Genomic DNA, 26933 nt, shown 5'->3' with positions numbered 1-26933 from the left:
TTGTTGATGAGAAAACACAAGCAATAATAAGAAAGACTAGCGTATTTGCTAGTTTGAGGTAACGATAGGTATACAGAGAGATTCCTAGCATTGCTTCCATGAACATGTGTATTACAGCCCTAATTATTCATCTCTACCAGACCACTTCACTACTTCCTGGTCACCTTCCCATATTGACCTCTGTCATTTTAAGGTTACTATATTAGCTCCTCTACAGTGGGCACATCAAACACTTTCAAGTTTTGGGTTTCCTGCCTTTCCCTATTCCTCCTGTATGTGTTCTCCCCTTAGTGTGTGACTCATGTCTAATAATATTACTGCATTTGTTTTATTGGTTCATTGATTTTGGGGGAGTTTAATTTTTTGAGTTCCCTATATATTCTGGTTATCAGTCCTTTGTCTGATATATAGTTAGAAAATATTTTCTCCCACTCTGTGATGGTCTCTTCAGTTTAGAGACCATTTCTTTTTTTTGTGCAGAAGTTTTTAATTACATGTAGTCCCATTTGTCCATCCTTTCCCTTTGTTGATGGGCTGCTGGGGTTCTACTGAGGAAGTCTTTGCCTATACCTATTACTTCCAGAGTATTCTCTGCTCTTTCATGTACTAGCTTTGGAGTTTCAGGTCTGATATTAAGGTCCTTGATCCATTTTGTGTTGATTCTAGTACGGGGTGATAAGCATGGTTCTAGTTTCAGTTTTCTGCAGGCAGATAACCACTTTTCCTAGCAACATTTGTTAAGAGGCTGTCTATTTTCCATCTTGTGTTTTTGGCTCCTTTGTCAAAAATAAGGTGGGCATAGTTGTGTGGATTCATATCCAGGTCCTCTGTTCTGTTCCACTGGTCTTCATATGTGCTTTTGTGCAGTACCATGCTGTTTTTATTGCTATTGCTTTGTAATATAGTTTGAAGTTGGGTATTGGGGTACCTCTAGCATTGTTTTTTTTGCTGAGTATTGCCTTGGTGATTCTCAGTCTCTTGTGTTTCCAAATAAACTTAACAGTAGATTTTTCAATCTCTCTGATGAATGACATTGGGATTTTGATGGGAATTGCATTAAACATGTAGATTGCTTTTGGTAGTATAGCCATTTTTAGTATGTTGATTCTACCAATCCATGAGCATGGGAGATCTTTCCACCTTCTGTAATCTTCCTCAATCTTTTTTTTCAGAGGTTTGTAGTTCTCCTTGTACAGGCCATTCACATCCTTTGTTAAGTTTACTCCTAGGTATTTTATTTTTTTTGAGGCTATTGTAAATGGAATTGTTTCCCTATACTCTTAATTTGTTCATTGTTGGTACATAGAAAAGCTAATGATTTTTGTAAGTTGCTTTAGTATCCTGCCACATTTTTGAAGCTGTTTATGGTGTCTACGAGTTTTTGGGTAGAGTATTTTGGGTCTTTAAGGAGTAGATCATGTCTTCCTCAAATAGGGATATTTTGACAGTTTCTTTACCTATTTGTATTCCTTTTATTTCTTCTTGCCTTATTGCTCTGGCTAGGAATTCCAAGCCTATGTTGAATAGGAGTGGTAAGAGTGGGGACCCTTGTCTCATTCCTGATTTTAGGGGAAATTGTTTCAATTTTTCCCCATTAAGTGTGATGTTGGCTATAGGTTTGCCATATATACCCTTTACAATGCTGAGGTACATTCCTTCTATTCCTAGTTTTCTTAGAGTGTTTATCATGAAGTGGTGTTGAATCTTATTAAAGCCTTTTGTGTATCTATTGAGATGATCATGTGGTTTTGTCTTTGTTTCTATCAATGTGCTGTATTACATTTATTGCTTTGTGTATGTTGAACCAAACCTGCATCCCTGGGATGACAATGACTTGGTCATGGTGAATGATCTTTCTGATATGTTTTCGGATTTGGTTTGCCATTATTTCATTGAGGATTTTTGCATTGATGCTCATTAAGGAGCTTGTCCTGTAGTTCTCCTTTTTGGATGTGTCCTTGCCAGTCTTGGGAGGAAAATATACTGGCTTCATAGAATGATTTGGACAGTGTTCCTTTCCTTTCTATTTTGTGGAAAAGTTTAAGGAGTGTGGGTGTTAGTTCTTCTTTGAAGGTCTGGTAGAATTCATCTGAGAATCTGTCAGGCCTGGATTTTACTTTTTGAGGAGACTCTTTATTGCTGTTCAATTTCATTGTGTGTTATAAATCTGTTTAGTTGTTTAATATATTCTTCATTCAGCTTTGGATTGTCATAAGTAGAAGTTTGTCCATTTCTTCAAGATTTTCCAATTTGTTGGAATATAGGTTCTCAAAGTAGTCTCTGATGATTCCCTGGATTTCCTTGGTGTTTGGTGTTATCTCCCCTTTGTGTTTCTGATTTTACTGATTTGGATTTTTTTCTCTATTCATTGTACTCAGATTTGCCAGGGATCTGGTCAATCTTGTTTATTTTTTCAAAGAGCCAGCTTTCTGTTTCATTGATTATTTGTATTTTTTTGGTCTCTATTTCATTAATTTTGGCCCTTATTTTTATTATTTCTCTCCTTCTGCTTATTTGGGGATTTGCTTGTTCTTGTTTTTCTAGGAATTTGAGATGTAGCATTAGGTTACTGATTTGAGATGTTTCTGTCCTTTTAATATGTGCACTCATGGCTATAAACTTTCCTCTTAGGACTGTCTTTGCTGTGTCCCATAGGTTCTTGTAGGTTGTTTTTTCATTTTCATTAGCTTCCAAGAACCTTTTAATTTCCTTTTTTATTTCATCACTGGCCCACTGATTATTGAGCAATGTGTTGTTCAACTTCCAATTGTTTGTGTATTTTCTGTTGTTGTTTTGTTGTTGAGTTCTCATTTTAATGCATTATGATCAGAGAGAATGCAAGGATTATTTCTATTTTCTTATATTTGCTGAGGCTTGCTTTGTGCCCTAAGATATGATCAATTTTGGAGAAGGAACCATGAGATGCTGAGAAGAATGTATATTGTGCAGAAGTTGGATGAAATATTCTGTAGACATCAGCTAGGTCCATTTGATCTATAGTGTGATTTAGTTGTACAATTTCTTTATTGATTTTTTGTTTGGATGACCTATCTATTGGGGGGGTATTAAAGTCTTCCACTACCACTGTGTTGGAGTCTATATGTGCTTTTAAGTCCTTTAAAGAATGTTTGGTGAGATTGGGTGCACTGAGATTGTATACATATAGGTTGATAATTGTTATTTCCTTTTGATGTATTTCCCCTTTTATTAGTATGGAGTGTCCTTCTTTATCTCCTTTGATCAATGTAAGTTTGAAGTATAATTTGTCTAGTTAAGTATTGCTACTCCTGCCTCTTTTTGGGGGCCATTGGCTTGGTAAATCTTCTCTCAGTCTTTCACCCTAAGCCAGTGTTTGTTTCTGTCAATGAGATGAGTCTCCTGTAAACAACAGGTTTTTGGATTTTCTTTTTTAACCCAGTTTACCAAGCAGTGTCTTTTTTGTGGAAGTTGAGTCCATTGACATTCAGTGTTAATATTGATAGGTCTGTGGTGATTCCTGTCATTTAGTTGTTTTTGTTATTTAAGGGTTTGATTGTGTGCAGCTGAATCAATGTTACTCTCTGATTCCCTGTCTTTTCTTTTCCTGTGGTTTGATATTGCCTGTCCTCTTGTGGTTTTGTTTGCTTTCATTTTCTGTGTACAGAATTCCTTGGAGAATCTTTTGTAGTAGTGGTTTGGTGGTCACATATTGTTTTAGTTTCGGCTTATTGTGGAAGACTTTTATTGCTCCATCCGTTTTGAGTGATAGTTTTTCTGGGTAGGGTATCCTAGGGTTGAAGTTATTTTCATTCATTGACTGGAATATCTCATTCCATTCCCTTTTTGCCTTTAAGGTTTCTGTTGAGAAATCTGCTGCGATTTTAATGGGTTTATCTTTATATGTTATTTATTTTTTCCTTCTTACAGCCTTCAATATTCTTTCTCTATTCTCTGTTCTTGCTGTTTTAATGATACTATGCCATGGGGAAGTTCTATGTTGGTCAAGTCTGTTTGGTGTCCTGGAGGCTTCCTGTACCTGAATGGGCAAAACTTTCTCTAGATTTGGGAAATTTACTGTTATTGTTTTATTGAATATATTATGAATCCCTTTTGCTAGGACCTTTTCTCTTTTTTCAATGCCCATGATTCTCAGTTTTGGTCTTTTGATGGTGTTGGTGAGTTCTTATATATTACTTTCACAGGGCTTGAGTTGTTTCACTAACAGTTCTTCAGTTTTTCCTTTAATTTCTGTTTATCTTTGATTTCTGAGATTCTGTGTTTCACTTGCTCTAATCTGTTGGGTGGACTTCCACTGTGCTTTGTGTTTCTGTTTGATTCTTTTTTCTGAAGATTTTCATATCACGGTTCACTTCCTTTTTAATATTTTCTATTTTCATCTTTAATTCATTTATCTCTCAATTTATAGTATTCTCTGTTTCACTTTGGTGTTTATTTAGGGCTCTTATGAGTTCATTGTTTTCTGTGTTTTCTCATATTCTTTATTTTTGGTGTCTTGAAATTTCTTGAGTGCATCTTGTACATTTTGGTTAACCATGTTTAGTATCATCTCCATGAAATTCTCAGTGATTACTTGCAGGATTTCTTCTTTGAGGTAGTTTTTGTGGGCATTGCTGGTTTCCTTGGTGTCATTTATGTTTCTTTTGTTGGAGACTGGAAGTGGGTATCTATTTTCTTCATTTCCCTCTGAATTCTGTATTAAATTATTTTTGGGAAGAGAGTGGTTTCCATCCCTTTCTCTTCTTCCCATCATTGCACTTGGTAATGTGCAACTATGTTCTTGATAGGCTAGTTGGTAGTTTTAGTCACCTGTTTTCTTTCCCTTGATTTAGTTTTTGCTTTGTGACTGTCTTGGGTTTTTACCTAAGTTGGTGTGCTATTTCTGTCCCTGGTCTGAGTGTAATTTATTAATAACTAGTTCACAGGTTTAATACCCAACCAGTAATTTATATGTCATACAGAAGACCCCTTGGTGATAATATCTTTAAGTAGTGGGAGTAGAGAAGTTAATGTTTGTAATGCTATCTATAGAAACTTGGGGAGTTGGATAGGATAGCAGTAAAAGGGGAGATGGGGATTGGGGTGGGTGAGTGGTAGAAGCAGTGTGGGGCCTGCTGGTTTTTGTGGTCTTTGTGTGTGTTTGGGTGTATTTCTGTTGTTGTAGTAGAGGGTGCTTTTGTCAGTGATTGCAGGGCATTGGGGTTGTGTAATAGTATAGTAGGGTGGTATAGTAGGGTGGTCAGTGGGTGATTAGTGGGAGGGAGGAGTATTCTGGTTACAGGTTGGGGGAGAATGGTAGGGGAAGGTGAGGGCTTAAGGAGACTGGGTGAGAAGGGGCAGAATGAGTTGTTGGGAAGGGGAACAATGGAATTTAGCACAGGAGAGGAAGGGAGAGTGAAGGGGCTGAGAGTAGGGATGAGAAGATGATGATGGTAAAGTTGATAGTATAAAAAGAAAAAAGATAATAGGGTTAGAAATAAAAATAGAAAACTCACAATAACAAAACAAACATACAAAAAACACAAAGAAATCAATGGGGAAAATGAACAAATATACAAAACAACAGCAACAACAAAAAACCCAAATAAACAAAACAAAATAAAAAGAAAAAAAAAACACCAGGTTCAGGAACAATAGAATTTCAGTCTTAGTTTAAGTTCTTGAGTTAAGTTCCTCTAGCATCCAGTCCTGGTATTGGCATATAAACAGATCCTCTGACATAGTCTCACCAGGTAATTGGCTTGTGACTAGTGTTTTATTCTTCTGTCTACAGTTAAATTGAAATTGTGCAGTGAGGCAGCTTTTCCATATCATGCAGGGTGGTCAGAAATATTGATTCCCTCAGCTGATAGTTGTGTTACCCTTCAGCTGCAGCTGCTTGGTCAGCTCCTCCCTCAGTGTGGTGTGGCAGTTTAAATTTGAATGCTTCCCTCAGGTTTGGGAGATCAGCTCTGTAGTGTACTAGTTGCCCTGCTTTGGAGGTGGATTTTCACTGTGCTTGTTTAATTGGATTTCCACATTGGTGGTTCTTTGTCCCACCCCCTTTCATTGGGGCAGATTCAGTGCTACATCAGCCCCCCTCTGCTGTCAGTGTGTTATGACAGTTTGCTATTTGTTTTTTAATTTTGCCGGGCAGTTTGACTTTGCGTGCTGCTCACTGGCTCAGGAGATGATCTCTGAACTACTACCTGTCCTGTTTCGGGCAGTGGCTTATCACCCCTTCTCCCTCCTACTCCTCAGCCTTCCTGCCTTTCCAGTGTTTGTTTACTGAGAGTTTGAGCTGAGACTAGCTTCTTGCCCCTCCCCCTGTGGTCTTTCAGGTGAGATTTAGACTTAAGTTGGTTTAGACTGGGGTTCTTCACAAGAGAAGTAAACAAAAAGTGGATGATTGAGTAGACACTTTGAAGATAGAATTTCCAAAGTTTTCTGATAAGATTGGATGTGCAAGATTAAGGAAAGAGAGAAATTGAGGATTCATTTATACATTCAACTAGTATTAATTGAACATTCACTGTATGCCAAGGCTTGTCAAAGTGTTTGGAGATAGCTTTTACAGAGCTAAAAGAGGTGGACAGACAACAAAACAATCAAAGAAACAGAAACACAGGGTAAGGAGACAAATTGGCAGAACTATTTCTTATGGTGGTAATTAAGGATACCACTGAAAAAGATAGCATGTAAGTGGAGATGCAATGAATAAAGGGAGTTAGCCAATTGAAAGTTAGTAGCAAAAATACCCAGACAAAAAGGACATCAATTAAAAAATGGGAACAGCTCACAAATATTCTAGGAATGTAAGGATGCTTCTGTGACTAGAGCTGAGGGCTAGGGAAATGGGGTCAAGGAGGTAGTACATGGACCAAATCACTATTTGATCATAGTGAAGAATTTATATTCTTCCATGAAATTAAAAAGCTTCTGCACAACAAAATAAATGGTCTCTAAACTGAAGAGACCACCCAGAGAATGGTAGATAATCTTTGCTAGCTATACATCAGACAAGGGACTGATAACCAGAATATACAGGGAGCTCAAAAACTAAATTCCCCCACAACCACTGAACCAATAAAGAAGTAGGCAACTGAACTAAACAGAACCTTTTCAAAAGAAGAAGTTCAAATGGCCAAAAAACACATGAAAAATGTTCACTATCCTTTAGGAATGCAAATCAAAACCACACCAAGATTCCACCTCACACCTGTTAGAATACCTACCATCTAGAGAACCATCAACAACAAATGTTGGCAATGATGTGGGAAAAAAGGAAACTTCATACACTGCTGGTGGGAATGTAAGCTAGTACAACCACTTTGGAAAACAATATGGAGGCTTCTTAAAAAATTAACCATAGATGTGCCATATGATCCAGCAATCCCACTCCTGGGGATATACTAAAGGGAATGTGACTCAGATTGTTCACCCATGTTTATTGCAGCACTATTCACAATAGGTAAGCTGTGAAAACAGCCAAGATGCCCCACTACTGATAAATGGATAAGAAAATGTGGTATTTATACACAGTGGAACTTTATTCAGCCACAAGGAAGAATACAGTTTTGTCATTCACAAGTAAATGGATAGAACTGGAGAACATCATCTTAAGTAAAATTAGGCTCAGAAAGCCAAAAATTACACATTCTCCCTTATATGGGGATTATAGACCTGAAATAAATGCAGTAATATTATTGGATATGAGTCACACATTAGGGGGAGATCGTGAACAGAAGGAACAGGGAAAGGGAAAAAAACCTAAAACTTGAATGTGGTTGATGTGCTCACTGTAGAGGAGCAAATATAGTAATCTTAAACTGGCAGAGGGCACTACAGGAAGGGGACTAGGAAGTAATGAAGAGGTCTGGTAGTGATGAACCAATGTAATACTCATGTACATGGAAGCAGAGCTAGGAACATCTCTGTATAGCTATTTTTAATCTCAAACTAGCAAACTGTTTTTCTCATTATGTCTTATGTTTTCTCTGTAACAAAATCGGAGAACAAGAGGGAGGAACAAGTTCTTCCCAGAAGTGGGGGTAGGGAGTGAGAGGGGGGATGATGACAAATAATGTATACGCACCTAAGTAAATGTTAAAATGATAAAAAAAATCTGGAAGAATTAAAAAAAAAAGAACTTAGATTCGTTCTAGTACAAAGGGGAAAACCTTTGGTGATTTTTTTTTCAGTACTGAAGTTTGAAATCAGGGCCTACACTTTGAGTCACTCCATCAGCACTTTTTCGTGATTTTTTTTTTTTTTTTTTTTTGGAGATAGGGTCTGGCTTCAAACTATGGTCCTCCTTATCTCTGCCTCCTGAGCAGCTAATATTATAGGTGTGGGTCACTGGCACCTGTCCTTTTGGTGAATTTGATTAAAGTGATGAGGTGAACTATAATTTTAACAGATCTCACTGGCTTCTGTGGGAAGTTATGACTCTAATGGAGCAAGAGAGAGAGTGTGGGGAAACTAGCTAGAGACTATTGCTGTACCAACAGTACCATGTCCAGACGGCCAGATTCAGGACATCTTTTGAGGCATAAAGGAAAGAGTAGAATCAGGGTGTAATTCCTGGTTTTGAGCCTGAGCAACTAGGTGAATAATAGTAATCCAGGCACTGGAAGGAAGGACAAATTTGATGTCCTGTCCTGGCAATAACTGGCTTGGTTGTAAAATTAATTGACATAGGAAAGACCATGGAAAAAACAAGTCTTATATTGAAAATGCAATTGGAACTCCAAAATTTACATATTAAATTTATACACTAAAGAATTTATGTAGTAGTAAAGATAAAAGGTTCACCAATTACCTTTTTTTTTTTCTTTTCATTTTTCTTTTATTATTCATATGTGCATATGAGGCTTGGTTTATTTCTCCCCCCTGCCCCCACCCCCTCCCTTACCACCCACTCCACCCCCTCCCTCTCCCCCCCTCAATACCCAGCAGAAACTATTTTGCCCTTATCTCTAATTTTGTTGTAGAGAGAGTATAAGCAATAATAGGAAGGAACAAGGGGTTTTGCTGGTTGAGATAAAGATAGCTATACAGGGCATTGACTCACATTGATTTCCTGTGCGTGGGTGTTACCTTCTAGGTTAATTCATTTTGATCTAACCTTTTCTCTAGTACCTGGTCCCCTTTTCCTATTGGCCTCAGTTGCTTTAAGGTATCTGCTTTAGTTTCTCTGCATTAAGGGCAACAAATGCTAGCTAGTTTTTTAGGTGTCTTACCTATCCTCACCCCTCCCTTGTGTGCTCTCGCTTTTATCATGTGCTCATAGTCCAATCCCCTTGTTGTGTTTGCCCTTGATCTAATGTCCACATATGAGGGAGAACATACGATTTTTGGTCTTTTGAGCCAGGCTAACCTCACTCAGAATGATGTTCTCCAATTCCATCCATTTACCAGCGAATGATAACATTTCGTTCTTCTTCATGGCTGCATAAAATTCCATTGTGTATAGATACCACATTTTCTTAATCCATTCGTCAGTGGTGGGGCATCTTGGCTGTTTCCATAACTTGGCTATTGTGAATAGTGCCGCAATAGACATGGATGTGCAGGTGCCTCTGGAGTAACAGTCTTTTGGGTATATCCCCAAGAGTGGTATTGCTGGATCAAATGGTAGATCAATGTCCAGCTTTTTAAGTAGCCTCCAAATTTTTTTCCAGAGTGGTTGTACTAGTCTACATTCCCACCAACAGTGTAAGAGGGTTCCTTTTTCCCCGCATCCTCGCCAACACCTGTTGTTGGTGGTGTTGCTGATGATGGCTGTTCTAACAGGGGTGAGGTGGAATCTTAGTGTGGTTTTAATTTGCATTTCCTTTATTGCTAGAGATGGTGAGCATTTTTTCATGTGTTTTCTGGCCATTTGAATTTCTTCTTTTGAGAAAGTTCTGTTTAGTTCACATGCCCATTTCTTTATTGGTTCATTAGTTTTGGGAGAATTTAGTTTTTTAAGTTCCCTGTATATTCTGGTTATCAGTCCTTTGTCTGATGTATAGTTGGCAAATATTTTCTCCCACTCTGTGGGTGTTCTCTTCAGTTTAGAGACTATTTCTTTTGATGAACAGAAGCTTTTTAGTTTTATGAGGTCCTATTTATCTATGCTATCTCTTAGTTGCTGTGCTGCTGGGGTTTCATTGAGAAAGTTCTTACCTATACCTACTAACTCCAGAGTATTTCCTACTCTTTCTTGTATCAACTTAAGAGTTTGGGGTCTGATATTAAGATCCTTGATCCATTTTGAGTTAATCTTGGTATAGGGTGATATACATGGATCTAGTTTCAGTTTTTTGCAGACTGCTAACCAGTTTTCCCAGCAGTTTTTGTTGAAGAGGCTGCTATTTCTCCATCGTATATTTTTAGCTCCTTTGTCAAAGATAAGTTGCTCATAGTTGTGTGGCTTCATATCTGGGTCCTCTATTCTGTTCCACTGGTCTTCATGTCTGTTTTTGTGCCAGTACCATGCTGTTATTATTGTTATTGCTTTGTAATATAGTTTGAAGTCAGGTATTGTAATACCTCCTGCATTGTTCTTTTGACTGAGTATTGCCTTGGCTATTCGTGGCCTCTTGTTTTTCCATATAAATTTAACAGTAGATTTTTCAATCTCTTTGATGAATGTCATTGGAATTTTGATGGGAATTGCATTAAACATGTAGATTACTTTTGGGAGTATAGACATTTTTACTATGTTGATTCTACCAATCCATGAGCATGGGAGATCTCTCCACTTTCTATAGTCTTCCTCAATCTCTTTCTTCAGAAGTATATAGTTTTCCTTGTAGAGGTCTTTCACATCTTTTGTTAGGTTTACACCTAGGTATTTGATTTTTTTTGAGGCTATTGTAAATGGAATTGTTTTCATACATTCTTTTTCCGTTTGCTCATTGTTAGTGTATAGAAATGCTAATGATTTTTCTATGTTGATTTTATATCCTGCTACTTTGCTATAGCTATTGATGATGTCTAGAAGCTTCTGAGTAGAGTTTTTTGGGTCTTTAAGGTATAGGATCATGTCGTCTGCAAATAGGGATATTTTGACAGTTTCTTTACCTATTTGTATTCCTTTTATTCCTTCTTCTTGCCTAATTGCTCTGGCTAGGAATTCCAGTACTATGTTGAATAGGAGTGGAGATAGTGGGCATCCTTGTCTGGTTCCTGATTTTAGAGGGAATGGTTTTAATTTTTCTCCGTTAAGTATAATGCTGGCTGTAGGTTTGTCATATATAGCTTTTATAATGTTGAGGAACTTTCCTTCTATTCCTAGTTTTCTTAGAGCTTTTATCATGAAATGATGTTGGATCTTATCAAAGGCTTTTTCTGCATCTATTGGGATGATCAAGTGGTTTTTGTCTTTGCTTCTGTTAATGTGGTTTATTACGTTTATTGATTTTCGTATGTTGAACCACCCCTGCATCCCTGGGATGAAGCCTACCTGGTCGTGGTGAATAATCTTTTTGATGTGTTGCTGAATTCGATTTGCCATTATTTTGTTGAGGATTTTTGCATCAATGTTCATTAAGGAGATTGGCCTATAGTTCTCCTTTTTGGAGGTGTCTTTGCCTGGTTTTGGGATAAGTGTAATAGTGGCTTCATAAAATGTGTTTGGCAGTTTTCCTTCCCTTTCTATTTCATGGAACAGTTTAAGGAGGGTTGGTATCAGTTCTTCTTTAAAGGTCTGATAGAATTCAGCAGAGAATCCATCAGGTCCTGGACTTTTCTTTTTGGGGAGACTCTTGATTGCTGCTTCAATTTCATTTTGTGTTATAGGTCTATTCAGGTGATTAATTTCCTCTTGGTTCAGTTTTGGATGATCATATGTATCTAGAAATCTGTCTATTTCTTTTAGATTTTCAAATTTATTTGAATATAGGTTCTCAAAGTAGTCTCTGATGATTTCCTGGACTTCCATGGTGTTTGTTGTTATCTCCCCTTTTGCATTCCTGATTCTACTAATTTGGGTTTTTTCTCTCCTCATTTTAGTCAGGTTTGCCAGGGGTCTATCGATCTTGTTTATTTTTTCAAAGAACCAACTTTTTGTTTCATTAATTCTTTGTATGGTTTTTTTGGTTTCTATTTCGTTGATTTCAGCTCTTATTTTTATTATTTCTCTCCTTCTATTTGTTTTGGGATTTGCTTGTTCTTGTTTTTCTAGGAGTTTGAGATGTATCATTAGGTCATTGATTTGGGATCTTTCAATCTTTTTAATATATGCACTCATGGCTATAAACTTTCCTCTCAAGACTGCCTTAGCTGTGTCCCATAGGTTCCGGTAGGTTGTCTTTTCATTTTCATTGACTTCCAGGAACATTTTAATTTCCTCTTTTATTGCATTGATGATCCATTCTTCATTAAGTAATGAGTTATTTAGTTTCCAGCTGTTTGCATGTTTTTTGTCTTTACTTTTGTTGTTGAGTTCTACTTTTACTGCATTGTGGTCAGATAGTATGCATGGTATTATTTCTATTTTCTTATATTTGCTGAGACTTGCTTTGTGCCCTAGGATATGATCTATTTTGGAGAAGATTCCATGGGCTGCTGAGAAGAATGTATATTGTGTAGAGGTTGGATGAAATGTTCTGTAGACATCTACTAGGTCCACTTGATCTATTGCATATTTTAGATCTTGGATTTCTTTATTGAGTTTTTGTTTGGATGACCTATCTATTGATCATAATGGAGTGTTAAAGTCTCCCACAACCACTGTGTTGGCGTTTATATATGCTTTTAGGTCTTTCAGGGTATGTTTGATGAAATTGGGTGCGTTGACATTGGGTGCGTACAGATTGATGATTATTATTTCCTTTTGGTCTATTTCCCCTTTTATTAGTATGGAATGTCCTTCTTTATCTCGTTTGATCAATGTAGGTTTGAAGTCTACTTTGTCAGAGATAAGTATTGCTACTCCTGCTTGTTTTCGGGGGCCATTGGCTTGGTAAATCTTCTTCCAGCCTTTCATCCTAAGCATATGCTTATTTCTGTCAGTGAGATGAGTCTCCTGTAAGCAACAAATTGTTGGATCTTCTTTTTTAATCCATTTTGTCAAACGGTGTCTTTTGATGGGTGAATTAAGTCCATTAACATTAAGCGTTAGTACTGATAGGTATGTGGTGATTCCTGCCATTTAGTTATCTTAGTTGTTTGAAGGTTTGATTGTGTGTACCTAACTTGATGTTACTCTCTACTGTCTTGCTTTTTCTTATCCTGTGGTTTGGTGCTGCCTGCCTTTTCATGGTTAAGTTGGGTGTCACTTTCTGTGTGCAGGATCCCTTGCAGAATCTTTTGTAATGGTGGCTTTGTGGTCACATATTGTTTTAGTTTCTGCTTATCATGGAAGACTTTTATTGCTCCATCTATTTTGAATGATAGCTTTGCTGGGTAGAGTATCCTGGGGTTGAAGTTATTTTCATTCAGTGCCCGGAAGATCTCACCCCAAGCTCTTCTTGCTTTTAATGTTTCTGTTGAGAAGTCTGCTGTGATTTTGATGGGTTTACCTTTGTATGTTACTTGTTTTTTCTCTCTTGCAGCCTTCAATATTCTTTCCTTAGTTTCTGAACTTGTTGTTTTAATGATGATATGTCGTGGAGTAGTTCTATTTTGATCTGGTCTGTTTGGTGTCCTGGAGGCCTCTTGCATGTGTATGGGAATATCTTTCTCTAGATTTGGGAAATTTTCCGTTATTATTTTGTTGAATATATTATGCATTCCCTTCGCTTGCACCTCTTCTCCTTCTTCGATGCCCATGATTCTCAAGTTTGGTCTTTTGATGGAGTCAGTGAGTTCTTGCATTTTCTTTTCACAGGTCTTGAGTTGTTTAATTAATAGTTCTTCAGTTTTTCCTTTAATTACCATTTCATCTTCAAGTTCTGAGATTCTGTCTTCTGTTTGTTCTATTCTGCTGGATTGGCCTTCCGTTTCGTTTTGCAGTTCTGTTTCGTTCTTTTTTCTGAGGTTTTCCATATCCTGGCTGTTTTCTTCTTTATTGTTGTCTATTTTTGTCCTGAGTTCATTTATCCATTTATTCATTGTGTTCTCTCTTTCACTTTGGTGTTTATACAGTGCTTCTATGGTTTCCTTTATTTCTTCTTTTGCTTTTTCAAATTCTCTATTTTTATTGTCTTGGAATTTCTTGAGTGTCTCCTGTACATTTTGTTTGACCCTATCCAGTATCATCTCTATAAAATTCTCATTGAGTACTTGTAGTATGTCTTCTTTTAAATTATTCTTGTAGGCTTCATTGGGTCCTTTGGCATAGTTTATCTTCATTTTGTTGGAGTCTGGCTCTGAGTTTCTGTTCTCTTCATTCCCCTCTGGTTCCTGTACTAATTTTTTGCTGTGGGGAAACTGGTTTCCTTGTTTTTTCTGTCTTCCTGTCATTGTCCTTGGTGTTGTTACTGTCCCTGTACTGTGTGTAATTAAGTATTTTCTAGCTTGTAATAATAACAATGGTAATATTGAGAACGGAAGAGTGAGCTGAGATGGAAAGCAAGAAGTTAAAGAAAAGGGGAAAACAAATATACAGACAAGAGGGAGAAAGCAGAACAAGGTATCAGACAAGAGAGTTTCAAAGGTATAAACAGGGAGTGTTAGTGTACTAATCGACAGTAAACTGAACAGACAATAGAGTGACAGAGAGAGGATTGAAAATCAAAGATAAAAAAATAAAAAATAAGTATATGAAAGTAGTATCTATTTATAAAAATGAATTAAAATAAAATGGAAAATAGAAAATTAAAAAAAAAAAACAAAAAACCAAAAAACTTCCAAGTTTATATGCAATGCAATTTCAGTCTTAATAATTTGGATGTCCGTCTCAATCTCCAGTCCTGGAGTTGGTGCCTCAGATGTTGTTCTGTAGTTGTCTCATCAAAGGGGGATGCATAAAGTAGAACAAAACTACACTCACACACACACAGAAGATAAAAAAAAAAAAAAAAAAAGTCCCACCAAGTGTCCCCAATTCAAATGCAATACAGTTTCAGTAAGTTTTTCGGCTTGCAGGTGTAATTCGGTTGTTCTCTCATCAAAGGTAGGGAGAAAAAGAAAAAAAAGCGTCTGGAGGCAGTTCTGAGAGTGGTATCTGCAACTGTGGCTTGCCTGCCTGCTGCTCTCAGCCTGTAGCTGGCGGCGTTATTTATGCAGATCTCTGGGGTGAGCTAGTGCTCACCTGGTCCCACAGGCTTTGTTTGCTCAGAGTTCTCCTGTGCGGCGGCCTCTGCTACAGGCTTTCCCCTTTCCAAGCACTGGGAAAGGTGCCACTGCCCCGCGTTGTCAGGCCTGGGTGTTTATTTACAGTTCACCTGGGAAGTGGGTCTTCCCTCCTCTCACAAGCTTCCCCGCTCCTGGTTGCTGGGCGCGCTCCCCGCTCCCGCCAGAGCCTCTCCGGCCCGCCCGGCTCGTTTATTTACAGTCCCGGGAAGGATTCCCTTCCCCCAATCTTCAGCGCTCAGGGCGCCCCACCCTCTTTCCAGCGTGTCTTAACTGTTCTTATTGCTTAGTACTCAGTTTCTCTTTTTTTCCCGGGTGGAGGTCAGTCTGTCCAGGGGGCTATGCTGCTCTGGCCCAGGCTTGTCTGTGGGGGAACCGCGGTACCGCAAAGCTCACCTGGTCCGCGTCTTCCCAAGCCGTATGGGCGCCGGCCCCTGGCGGCCCGGGGGCCCTCCTCGGTTCTCCGTTTAATGTGAAGTGGAGATTCTCTGCACCGGCTGGAGGTGTGGAGGGGTCAAAGTTATGCCTTTTCTCGGTGATTATGCCTGCAAAGTGTGTCTCCAGCGTCTCTCCAAGATTTCACTATAGGAGGCTCGCTTTCTGCTTCCTCCCTCTAGCCGCCATCTTGGAATTCCCACCAATTACCTTTTATACCTCTACAATATAGGCTCTAACTTAACTTTAACATTTGCTAAAATGCACCAATTGACAAACTTCAAGAACTTAGTCAATACTGCAGCTTAAACAATAGATATACCTGAGAATTTCACCACATTTAAAACTTAGATCCTTTATAATTGGAAGTGGGCAATTGAATATAAAATATAAAAATAGGTATGCCTTACTTAATCTGTAGCTTTGTCTTAATTTTGTATAGTTAGAACCTATTGCCCCTAATATTCCATATTGGACATAAATATTCTAATATAATAAATAGTAAAAGCTCAAATAAGTTTTGGCACTTACAAGATGATTTGATAAGATGAAACTTAATGAACCCTTAGTTAAAATAATTAATGTGGCTCCCATGTAAAACAGGGACTTCAAGGATTAAAACATAAAATTTAACTAATGAAGAGGTTATTGTCCTCATAGCTTCAACATCTGACAGCCAAATTTTGCCTGTTCTTAACTCTAGAAAGAATAAAAAATGATTTAAGAGCAATTTTAACATAATTCTGTCTTCCATATCTATCCACCAAGGCCCCCATACCAAATAACCAATGTTATTTAAACTACAAATTTTATTTAGTCATCAGCCAGTAAATATTTTATTCTTATAGATTTGACTAAATAATTCTGTTCAATGATTAAACATTTAGTTATACATTATAATGTATACTATAGATAATACTTGTTATATATTATTCTATATTATTTAGTTGTATATTATATACACATAAACACAATTTAACTATTATGCATTTACTCTTTTTTTTTTTTCTTTTCGATGAGTCTGGGGTTTGAAATCAAGGCCTCACCCTTGCTGGGCAAGTGCTTCTACCACTTAAGCCACTCCACCAGCCTTAACTATTATGTATTTGTATTAAAGTATTATACACACATACTTAATTTACTTAATTTTATTTCCGTCTCTAGGAATTAAAGTCATTAAATAACATATTACACTTGCTACACCTGGCATTTGCTAGGTTTACAAGGTTTAAATTTCCTTCTTTTTTTTCTCCTGAATTGATAGGCACATGAAGCAGCAGATGTCCTCTCTTTCCATAATGCCATTCCCCCACCTACCCCCGCCCACCCCCTTGCTAGGCTTTTAGCTTCTTCAAACTATGGTATTTAGTTTCTGCTTATAACTGATAAGAGGAAAGATGGGAGGTAGAAGAAACCCACACGGAGCAGTGGCTTCAACCACAAGATGATGAGTCCCTTTCCCTCCTCAGTCTCCCACCCTTATTTTTTAGTCCTTTAAGCCTGCTCATCTGACATGGGACACATTAGAACCTAAACTTCCCAAGAAAGCACAAGGTTGCAATAAATTTCTAGGATAAATTTCTAGAAAGGAATGTGTGTTGAAAGGGAAGGTGGGTGCTAAAATCACAGTGCTAAGTAGCCTTAAGTCTCCTCAATATTTTTTTCTTTTCTGTGGTACTGGGGTTTGCTCTCAGGGCCTCACACTTGCTAGGTAGGCTATCTACTGCATGAGCCACTCCACCAGCCCCACCTCAGATACTTTCTATGAGAAATTAGCCCCAGTCCCTTTCTAACCTGCTTAAATGAGGAGAAATGATCTATAACCACTTCAACACACATTTCAGATTATTAAATAAGCTTGAAACTGATTACTCTTTGATCCAAGAGTAATTTATCATATGAAACACCAAAAATTTGGAAAGTTTCTGAAGCCCGTATTTTTCGCTATTCTTACAGCCTACCTAGATGACATAGTTTTATGGCTTTAAATCACACCCACACATGCTGAGGAGATTGACGTGTACCCAATCTAGACTTGTCATCTCATTTGAAATCCATCAGGGACCTCAAGTTAAATATGGTAAAAATGGTATTTTTTATTTTTCTCTAATAATCTGCTCATCCCTAGTTCTTCAAGCCCCAACAACCAAATCTTCAGAGAAGAAACCCAATGGATGGTCACTTTAAAGCCTGTGAGGGAAAAAACAATCCCTAGGAACATGAGGTATGCAAAGGTGATTCTTGATAATTCTTACCTAGAATGTTCTTCAACCTTGCTATATGTTAGTGTATTTCTTATGGGAAAGTCAGGCTGGAATATCTGATTCTGCTCAGGGGAATCCAAAGGGAATCTGTGAAGAAATTGCTTATTCAGTGACACTTGTATGGTAGAAGTTTTTCTGAGGTCTGGGCATTAGGAGAGACCCAGCAGTCTGGCTGGATGCCAGTCAGTCATAAGGTATTATGAAAATTTCTGGGAGTGGCAAGTTCTTTCAATTTCAGAAATGACAGTTTATCAGGTCTTGATATTGGTTGGACACTGAAATTACTGATGCAAACAAATTAAAATTTAAGAACATATGTATCAACATATGGTAAAGAGTGTGATTGCAGAAAGATCTACATAATGTTACATCTAGCAGGTTTTTCTACAGGTGACACATTAGGCAGCCATATTCTGGTTTTAAAGGCCTTTGAAACAGGAAATTTTATAAGCAGAAAAAAGAGTCAAGTTTAGAATGCCAATAGTTAATGATACAAATCTAAGATAGCCTGATGCATTCATAATCACAGTAACAAATAATTGCTTCAGGGATTAGACTTTACCCTAGGGCTTTCCTTGCCTGGAGTAGTCAAACAGAGCTTTAGAGACTATTTTCTGCCTTTACAATTAAAGTATGTCCCATTCAAAGTGACAAGACTCCTCTACTGTTATTACACCTAATATTTGTTAAATCATAGTTACCTAGATTCAAACTGTTACTTGCCTATGATTTCTCTTGTGTCAACTCTGATCCTCTGACTTGAGATCATGGTTTAAGAGTACCTTGCTTACATGTTCTTTCGGAATATGAGTCTTTAGAACCTTGCAGATGGATTACTCAATCTGGAGAACCTCAGAGTATATGTTACCTACAGACCCCATTAAGACTGTGTAGCCTAATTATACATATCTTCATTCTGTTCAGATAGAAACAGGGACTTGAGGCCTTGGCTAGGTCATAGTCTGTGTACAGTACTTCCAAATCCTCAGAATAGTACTTTTCCATCTCAACCATATTTATTTATCAACTCCAAAGCATAGGATTTCAATGGTGAAACAGATTGGTGTGAAACATGTTTATAGACAGTGACAATTTTTTAAAATTGCTGTTTCAATGAAATCATGAAGAAACTTTGACCTCAGGCAGGTGGTAGAGACCTCTGCCCTTCCCCCATTCAGGTTACCTTTCAACTGTGACCTCATCACTGACATCATATTCCCTAAGGCTGGTCCAAGAAAGGAACAGCCGCCCCCTCTATGGGAGCCAGGCGGCTGCAGGGCTACACTGGGAGGTGGCATCTGCAGGACGTGGGTGAAAGGACATCACTGGACACCTACGGGTCCCTGCACCCAAGTGTGCTCAGTGCCACACCTAGGCTTCCACAGGTTTGTGTTCCATAGTGTCCTCAGTAACCCAGCATTCTGTTCTCAAAGAAATATGGCACGGGCTAGGGAAGAAGCAGGGGACAGCCAGCTGGTGTCTGGTCGGGAGCCATCATCACATATCATCAGAGTATCTGTCAAGACCCCACAGGACTGCCAGGATTTTTTGCTGTCAGAAAATAGCAATGTCCGCCATTTTAAGAAGCAGATCTCCAAACGCCTTCACTGTGACACTGACCGACTGGTACTCATCTTCATGGGAAAGATCCTTCGGGATCAAGACATTCTGAGCCAGCGTGGCATCCTGGATGGCTCTACAGTCCAGTTGGTGGTGAGGACTCGTTTGAAAGGACCAGCCTATCCTGGAACTCTGCAAGACCCCACAGGCCACTGCACCCATCCTCCCGAACCATCAGCCTTTGAGGGTGCAGGAATGGTAGGTAGGCTGGGCCGGCTGGTCCGGAGTTCACCTGATCTAGCTGACTTCTTTTGCCAGTTGGTTCAACTGCTGATGACTGCACCAGAGTCTGTGGTACAGTTCTTGGAAGACCCTCTAATTCAAGGCCTGGCAAGTGAGAAACAAGTCAATGTCAACCATGTTCCTGAATCCTCAAGGCCAGTACAGAAACGTGACCCAGCTCTCAAGCCTCTGGAAACTTTTCAGAAGCCAGTCCAGAAGCAGGAGCTTCTGCAGGAAGACAAGAAGAGTCTGGAGGCCTTGAAGGCAGTTCCAGGTGGTGACTATGCCATGCGTCCAGTCTGCTCTGATATCCAGCAGCTTATGCTCTCCACTCTGGCCCTATTGGTTGACTCTAAAGGTTATGTTCCAGGTCCAGAATCTTGTAGAGAAGCCAATGCTCACAGCAGTTCTGATACCACCACCACCACTATCCCCACCACCTCTGCACCTGCTAGGCCATTGGTACAAGAGGTCAGTACAGGGGTAGTTGCCCAGGCCAAGGGTATGGTCTCAAATCAGCCCACTTCAGGGTGCAGAACTGGTATGCCAGACTTAAACTCAGGGGAAGATCTTCTTTCCCAGGATAGCCAGCAACCTGTAGAGAAAGCCTCTCTAGCCTGTCAGTTGAGACCTCTGCCCTCTGTTTTGCACAGAGCCTTGCATGTCCTGCAGCAGAATCGAGCTCTGTTACACCAGCTGGCAACTGGCAGCTCCCAGTTACATCATATTCCACTTCTTCCCATCTTTACCAACCCACGAGCACTGCAGGCATTGATACAGATAGAACAAGGCCTACAGATACTGTCCAGGGAGGTGCCTGGGCTGGGATCATTTTTATGGGACCCAGCTAGAACATGTGGGGCTAGAAGAGTTCCAGAAACTACAGGTAGAAGACAAGGTAATAGAGAAGAACCTGTGCAACCCACATTGGCTGTTCTTCATCTCCTTCATGCAATGGCCAATGCTTGTTCCCAATGTACCCAGTCCTCACTATCCTCATCCCTCTTCACTGGAAATCGCTACCAGCAAGAACTGGAGCAGCTGAAGGCCCTGGGTTTTGCGAATCATGATGCAAACCTGCAGGCCTTGATAGCAACAGATGGAGACATTCCTGCTGCCATTGAGAGGCTTCTAGGGGTGCCACAGGCCTAGGGCCCTCCAGCCAATGCTCCTAACACACCATCCCATGGAGAGAAGGGAAACAGGAAGGAGGGAGGGGAGGGAAGTCACTTATTTAGGAATTCCTCTGACTCAGGTCATGGGGCATGTTTGGACAATCCCTCTGTCACTGCTCAAGCCTCTTCTAAATTAAAAAAGATTCCTTGGGTGACAAGTGTGTTGTAAATTTGGGGGTGAGTGAGCAAATGGAACATTATTTGGAGAGATATTGATTATGTTATATGGTTTTGAAACTGGGCTTTGGTTATTTTTAGGTCTTTTAAAACAAAGGGCAGGTAAATCCTGAGATTTTTGTTGTGTTCACTGAGGATCAATAGGTACCCCACCATGAATCATTTCTGTTCCACTCCATAGAGACTGAAGGAATCCTGGCTGTTGATTTTCCAAGAAGCTATAGCTTTTTTCAAGGCCTCTTGAAGTCACCCTTTTGCCTTCATGTTTCTCTGTTTACAGAGCCAATCTCTTAATGTGGCAGAAACTGTGTAAATTGCCCTTTTATGCCAGGACTCTGGTCTGTAGGAAGCACTATTCTCTCCTTCTGTGCAGGCTTCTTCCTTTTATCTTTCAAGATGCTTGGCTTTGCTGACTTGTCAGCTGTTGACATTTCTGAATTTTTGCCCATGAATTTCTTGCAAGTGTTTCCCTCCCGTCCCAGTGGCAACATTTCACCATCCTCTTCAGTCAGAGACTCCCTCCCCTCAGTAAAGTGCTACAACTTTTTCAAAACTTTCTCATCTTCCAAAAATTTTCTATGGAATTTGATCTACTGGCTCATGCTTCTTGAAGATGCTTCATTTAAGCAATTTCTAATCTATTCCTTAATAGAGTATATTGTACCAATTCTTTCTTTATTCATCTTTCAAAGAGTTTCCCACTTTCATAGGCAAAGCTTTGACTCTTCTATACTCATGATTCCTAAATCTCTTAGTACTTTTGTACTTTTCCCAGTGCCTTCTCTTCCACTGTCCTAGAGTTTATAATTTCCAAATATAGTTAGTTTAGTACCTTTCCTCTAGCCCACTCCTACTCTAAATATTATGTTTTCTGTATCTCAGTGACAGTCATCAATAGTTTCGCAATCCACCTAGCCACTCAGCCACTTTTCCTGTAAACTTCTGATCTGTTAGTGACTCATAGAGCAGGCAGATGGAGCATGCTGTAGAGTACAATGGCTAGATGCACCCATGTAGCAGCACAAAAGTTGGTGGAAAGATGGGGGAAGTATGGAGAGCATAGTCAGAAAGTTACTCAAGGAGATATGAGGGACTAAAAATTCAGAGCCAGCCTCAGGAGTCAATGAAGTCTGAGATGATAAATATCTGACTTATGCCTTCTTGGGCAGGAAGGATGGACATTTCTGAGGTAGACACTATGACTTAACTGTGTTGTGATGTGAAGGTTGTGAAGGCCAGAGACTGGATCAAATATCTCTGAGGCCTCATTTCCTAGCAACAAGCCTGGTATGCAGTTTACTCTTTATTTTCCTTTTACACTAAGGTATTGGTCTGAATTTCTGAGGTCAGTTATCCATGGTTGTTACCAGGAAAGAATTGCAGTCCCTGAGGTAGAGGGCAGATAGTAGAAAGTGAAGTATTCTGGGATCCTAGAAGTAGGCTTCCCTTTACTCCATCATCATGCAGGCTACAGTGTCTAGACCCTTGAGTAGGGTAGAAGACATTATTGCCATTATTGGTAATGGTCATGTTGGGTCCTGAACCCTGCTACACCTTGATGGATGACAGCCTACTGGTTTGCACAAATCATTCCCCACAATACAAGATTTAGTGCTTCAGGATGATAAAGGAGTCCCAAATAGAAGTATAAGTAGTCAAGCTTGCTGGCAAAGCTAAAGAACCCGTCACCTGTTATTTATGGAAATTGAAAGCTTGGGCTTTGGTTGGCAAGGAGAAACCATGAGGAAGAATTTCCCCATATTATCCACAGTATACCAGACCAGAGTGGAGGCAGTAGCTAGATTCCTTAAGTAATTAGATACTGTGTGGTACGTGAATCCCAGATTATCTATCTAACAAGACAAAGGGAGGTGAAGATTGACTGAAAAGCCAAAATTAGAGAAAAGAGTGGGGGATTTATGCTAAAATAATTCTTTTATGCAATATCAGTGATGAGTTTAGTATTAAAATTTTAGGAAAGAGAGAAGGATGCTGTGTAGAATGGGTGAGCTGATCCCATAATACTCATATTTGCATGTATCACCTCACATTATAAGAAAACAAAACAAAACAGAAAAACTATGATGAGGCACATAGTAAAATCATAAAGCAGACCAGGGCTACCTAATACTGAAGATATCAAACTGTACTACAGGAAGTATAGTACTGTAGAAAACAAACTGTGATAGCCAGATACATGACTATCCATAGTCATACAACATTAGAATTAAAGGCATAGAAATTAAATATCTCCACTTAATAGCTACTATCTATTGATGTCTACCATGTCCCATTATAGATGTATAACACAAAACCATGAGACCTACATGATATCAATCACAGGCAACTATTCATACACAGAAAAGTAAAACTAAAAGAAAATCACAAAATATAATAAAATGAGTTTTCTTGCAGCAAATAAAACTAAAATACTCAACTGCTTTGCTCAATACAAGTTCTTAGGAACTTTGTCAGTTAAGTGGGAAACTGAGAAAGTGGTTCCTTAAAAAATATCCCATGATGGAGCAATTGATGAAAAGTCAGGTAGCAAGGTATAACAATCCCAGTACCATTCTTTAAGCAGTAGGAACAATTCAATTTTGTGATATTAGAGCTGCTATTTTAAACTGCCTGTAAGATACAGGATATTATTTTTATTTTGCAGTTATACAAACAGAGAGATGAAGTGACTTGCCACTTATGTGTGGGTGGATTTTTAAGCAGTTTCTTTCATTCCAGCATCCTTCTATGCATCGTACCTCTGTGCACTCAGACTACGAGTGTGTGGGATTCAGAGACACCATTAAGGATCAGGTCAGACTAGAAATGCTTGGATTTGATTTTGATGGAAAATTTTAAATTTCTTCCTCTATTTGCCTGGGGCTGTCTTTGAATCACGATTCTCCCGACCTCTTCTTCCTGAGTAGCTAGGATTACAGGCATGAGCCACCAGTGCCCAGCTTCTTCTTTTAAAAATAGTGGTGGCTGATGTCACATGGGGATCCTAACAACTCCTAAACTTTCACTCTGATGGAGGTCCCAGGGCTGGAGGCCATCCATGGTTGGATTATTGTCCTTTTTGGTGTCATGTATCTTGTAGCACTCCTTGGTGATGCTGTTTTCATCTTTGTCTTTGGGACACACAGTGGTTTTCATGCACCCATGTAGCTCTTCCTTTATCTTCTCTCACTTACTGATCTGGCTCTCAGTTCTACCATTGTGTCCAAAATTCTGCTTATTTTGTGGTTGTATGCTGGTGAGATTTCCTTTGGTGGATGTCTGGCCCAGATGTTTTGCGTCTAAGCTATATATGCTCTGGAGTCCTCTATTCTTCTTGCACTATCTTTTGCTCAATATGTGGCTATCTGCAGCCCACTGAGATTACACAACCATTCTCAACTGTATGGTCACAGGCAGAATTGGATTTCTTGTGATATTTTGTTTTGATTTTCCTATTCATCTTCTTGCTGAAGGACCATCCTGTGGCCACCAAGTCATGGCTCACACATATTGTGAGCACATATGCACTATTCGACTGGTCTGTATCCAACTTCACTATCAATGATGTCTGTGGGCTGACTGTAGCTCAGCTGGCCCCAGGGTCTTGAAATCCTCATTGCCATTTCCATGCTGACTTTCATCTTTCATTCCTTGATGCTCAACACAAGACTTGGAGCCTGTGTGGCTCCCACTTCAGTTATCAGTCTAGTTTTCTATATCTTAGCCTTTCTCGCCTACCACTCACCACTGAGTCCTCAAACATCTGTACATCTTTCTATCCAACTTCTAGATGTTACTACCTCCTGTGTCTCAGCTCTTTTATCTATGGGAACCAAGGAGATTTGTAGTCCAATATCCCTCTGGGACTGCCTTACTTTAGAAAGGGCATGATCTGACTCCTCAATTTGAGATAGAAGAAGATGAGGATAGTATAAAAGCTATATGGGTGGTTGATAGATTTGTGGGTGGAATGGAGACATTCTGGGATCCAAGCTAGTGAACGTGCTTTCTAATGCTAGACATATTACTGGGCTAATCATGAACTCATTTCCCAGTACCTAAAATCTTTTATAACTCTGTGATCTGGTACATCTAGTGGACTCATTTTAAATACTGCTGTGGGAGTTTAGAGTCCTGAAACCTGGTTCTGCTTCTTATACTAACTTCTTTGGTCACTAACCCTTACTTTCTTTTAGAAATAACAGGAGGATCACAGCATCAGGTTACCAATGTGAATGTGCTTTGTGAGTGGCTGCATTGTGAGATAGGCTTTTTAGTCCAAAGAAGCCAAGATTTTGCAGGAGTGGGCACAGGCACACAGACAGGCATTTCAGCAGCAGAATAGCAATTGCAAAGACAATGATCACTAACTCCCCACCTCCAGCTTCTTTGTATGTTTTCTTTCTTCCTAAAATCATTATGTTACTGGTTCCCTTTAGTCCATTTGGCATTTACTGTTTCAAAAGACAAAGATTCTTCACTTCTTTCATTGTGTTCTTTTAGGCAGTCATCTTATTTGTTCATTTGTTTACTAACTTATTCAATAACACCTAGGCTTAGTCTTAAGTATAATCAGAATAAAGGAGGGAATAAAAGACCATCAATAATGATTTCATAATGGAGGTAATATTTAATCAATATTTATATATATGTATATGGAGAGAGAGAGAGAGAAATGAAACCCACCATATACTGTTTGAAAAAAGGGGGAGGAGAGAGAGGGGAGTGGAGGAGTTGAACTTGTTCAAAGTACACTATACACATTTATAGAATTGTCACTATGAAATCCTGTTGTGTTATTAATATATGCTAACTCAAAAGTAAAAATTTTTAAAAGTACAAAAAGATCAAATTAAAAAAAATGTTAAAAAGTTTTCATAAAGGAAGTAATGTTCAATCAATGTTTTAAAACATGGGTAGACATTTGCTTAGGTGAATAAGCTAAAAAGGCATGCAAGGTAGAGAAAACAGAATGAACAAAGGCATAGAGGTTTGAATGGGTAGAATGTTGGAGAACGGTATGATGAGTAAGGCTAGAATTTCATGATGAAGGCCATGTTCTCTATATTATTCTGAGGTGTTTAGGAATATAACTGAGGGCTATAGAGACCATCAAAGGATTTAAGCAAGAGATTGCATAGTTCAATTTTGTAATCATGTTGAAGGATGATATTGGAGGGTAGCAAGGTTAAAATGCAGATCAATAGGAAGGTTGTAGCTGTGACCTTTTAGAAGAGGTAGTAGATTCTTTATAAGTGGAAACAAAAGAGAAACCAAGCATTCCAACTATATCAAAGTAGCCTGATTTTCAGTTAAGGGAATATCTGCCAAGTTTTATCTGTGCAGCAGTGTCTTATACATAGCCTTACACAATACCTCCACTATGAAACACTAGACTCATTGAGCTGTTCTTCTTCAGTCTGATGTCAAATTCCCCCATTCCTTGCACATACAGGACTGGGAAAAGCCATTTATGTGTCCCAGTTTGTGACATGCATAAGTTCCCTTTATCCAGATGTTAAATGAAACTTCTTTTCCCATCTTTCCAATGTCAAGAGAATTTGGAGGAAAACACTGGCCTAATTTCAGATTCAGGTAGTACCTTTTAAAATTGAATGACTGTGTATTGGCTGTTTGTCCCTTTTGCTCCTTTTATTCCTAGTTAATAGAGAAGGGAACTAGAACCAGCTGTTGAGGATTATTGCAAAAATTGAGTATTATTACACATTATAACCTGTACATTACCTTTCAGTCCCAAGAGACTCAGTATCAGAGAATAAGGGCCCAGGTCAACATGCATGTGAAGTAGGCTGGTTATAGTTCAGAGAGGAACAGTACC

General features: G+C 38.9%; 1 protein-coding gene and 1 pseudogene across 1 annotated transcript; both read left to right on the top strand.

The window, feature by feature from the left end:
* Positions 1-19337: 19337 nt before the first annotated feature.
* On the top strand, positions 19338-20894 carry LOC109675873 (ubiquilin-1-like). Its single transcript, XM_020152455.1, has one exon. The coding sequence runs from the start codon at positions 19338-19340 to the stop codon at positions 20892-20894; it is 1557 nt and encodes a 518-aa protein (XP_020008044.1).
* Positions 20895-23842: 2948 nt separating this feature from the next.
* Positions 23843-24974, top strand: LOC141425054 (olfactory receptor 52D1-like; annotated as a pseudogene).
* Positions 24975-26933: the final 1959 nt, after the last annotated feature.

This window comes from Castor canadensis, chromosome 1 (genome assembly GCF_047511655.1).
Source record: "Castor canadensis chromosome 1, mCasCan1.hap1v2, whole genome shotgun sequence".
Lineage (NCBI taxonomy): Eukaryota > Metazoa > Chordata > Mammalia > Rodentia > Castoridae > Castor > Castor canadensis.
The sequence above is the reverse complement of the archived record's forward strand: the minus strand, read 5'-3'. Positions and strand labels throughout refer to the sequence as shown.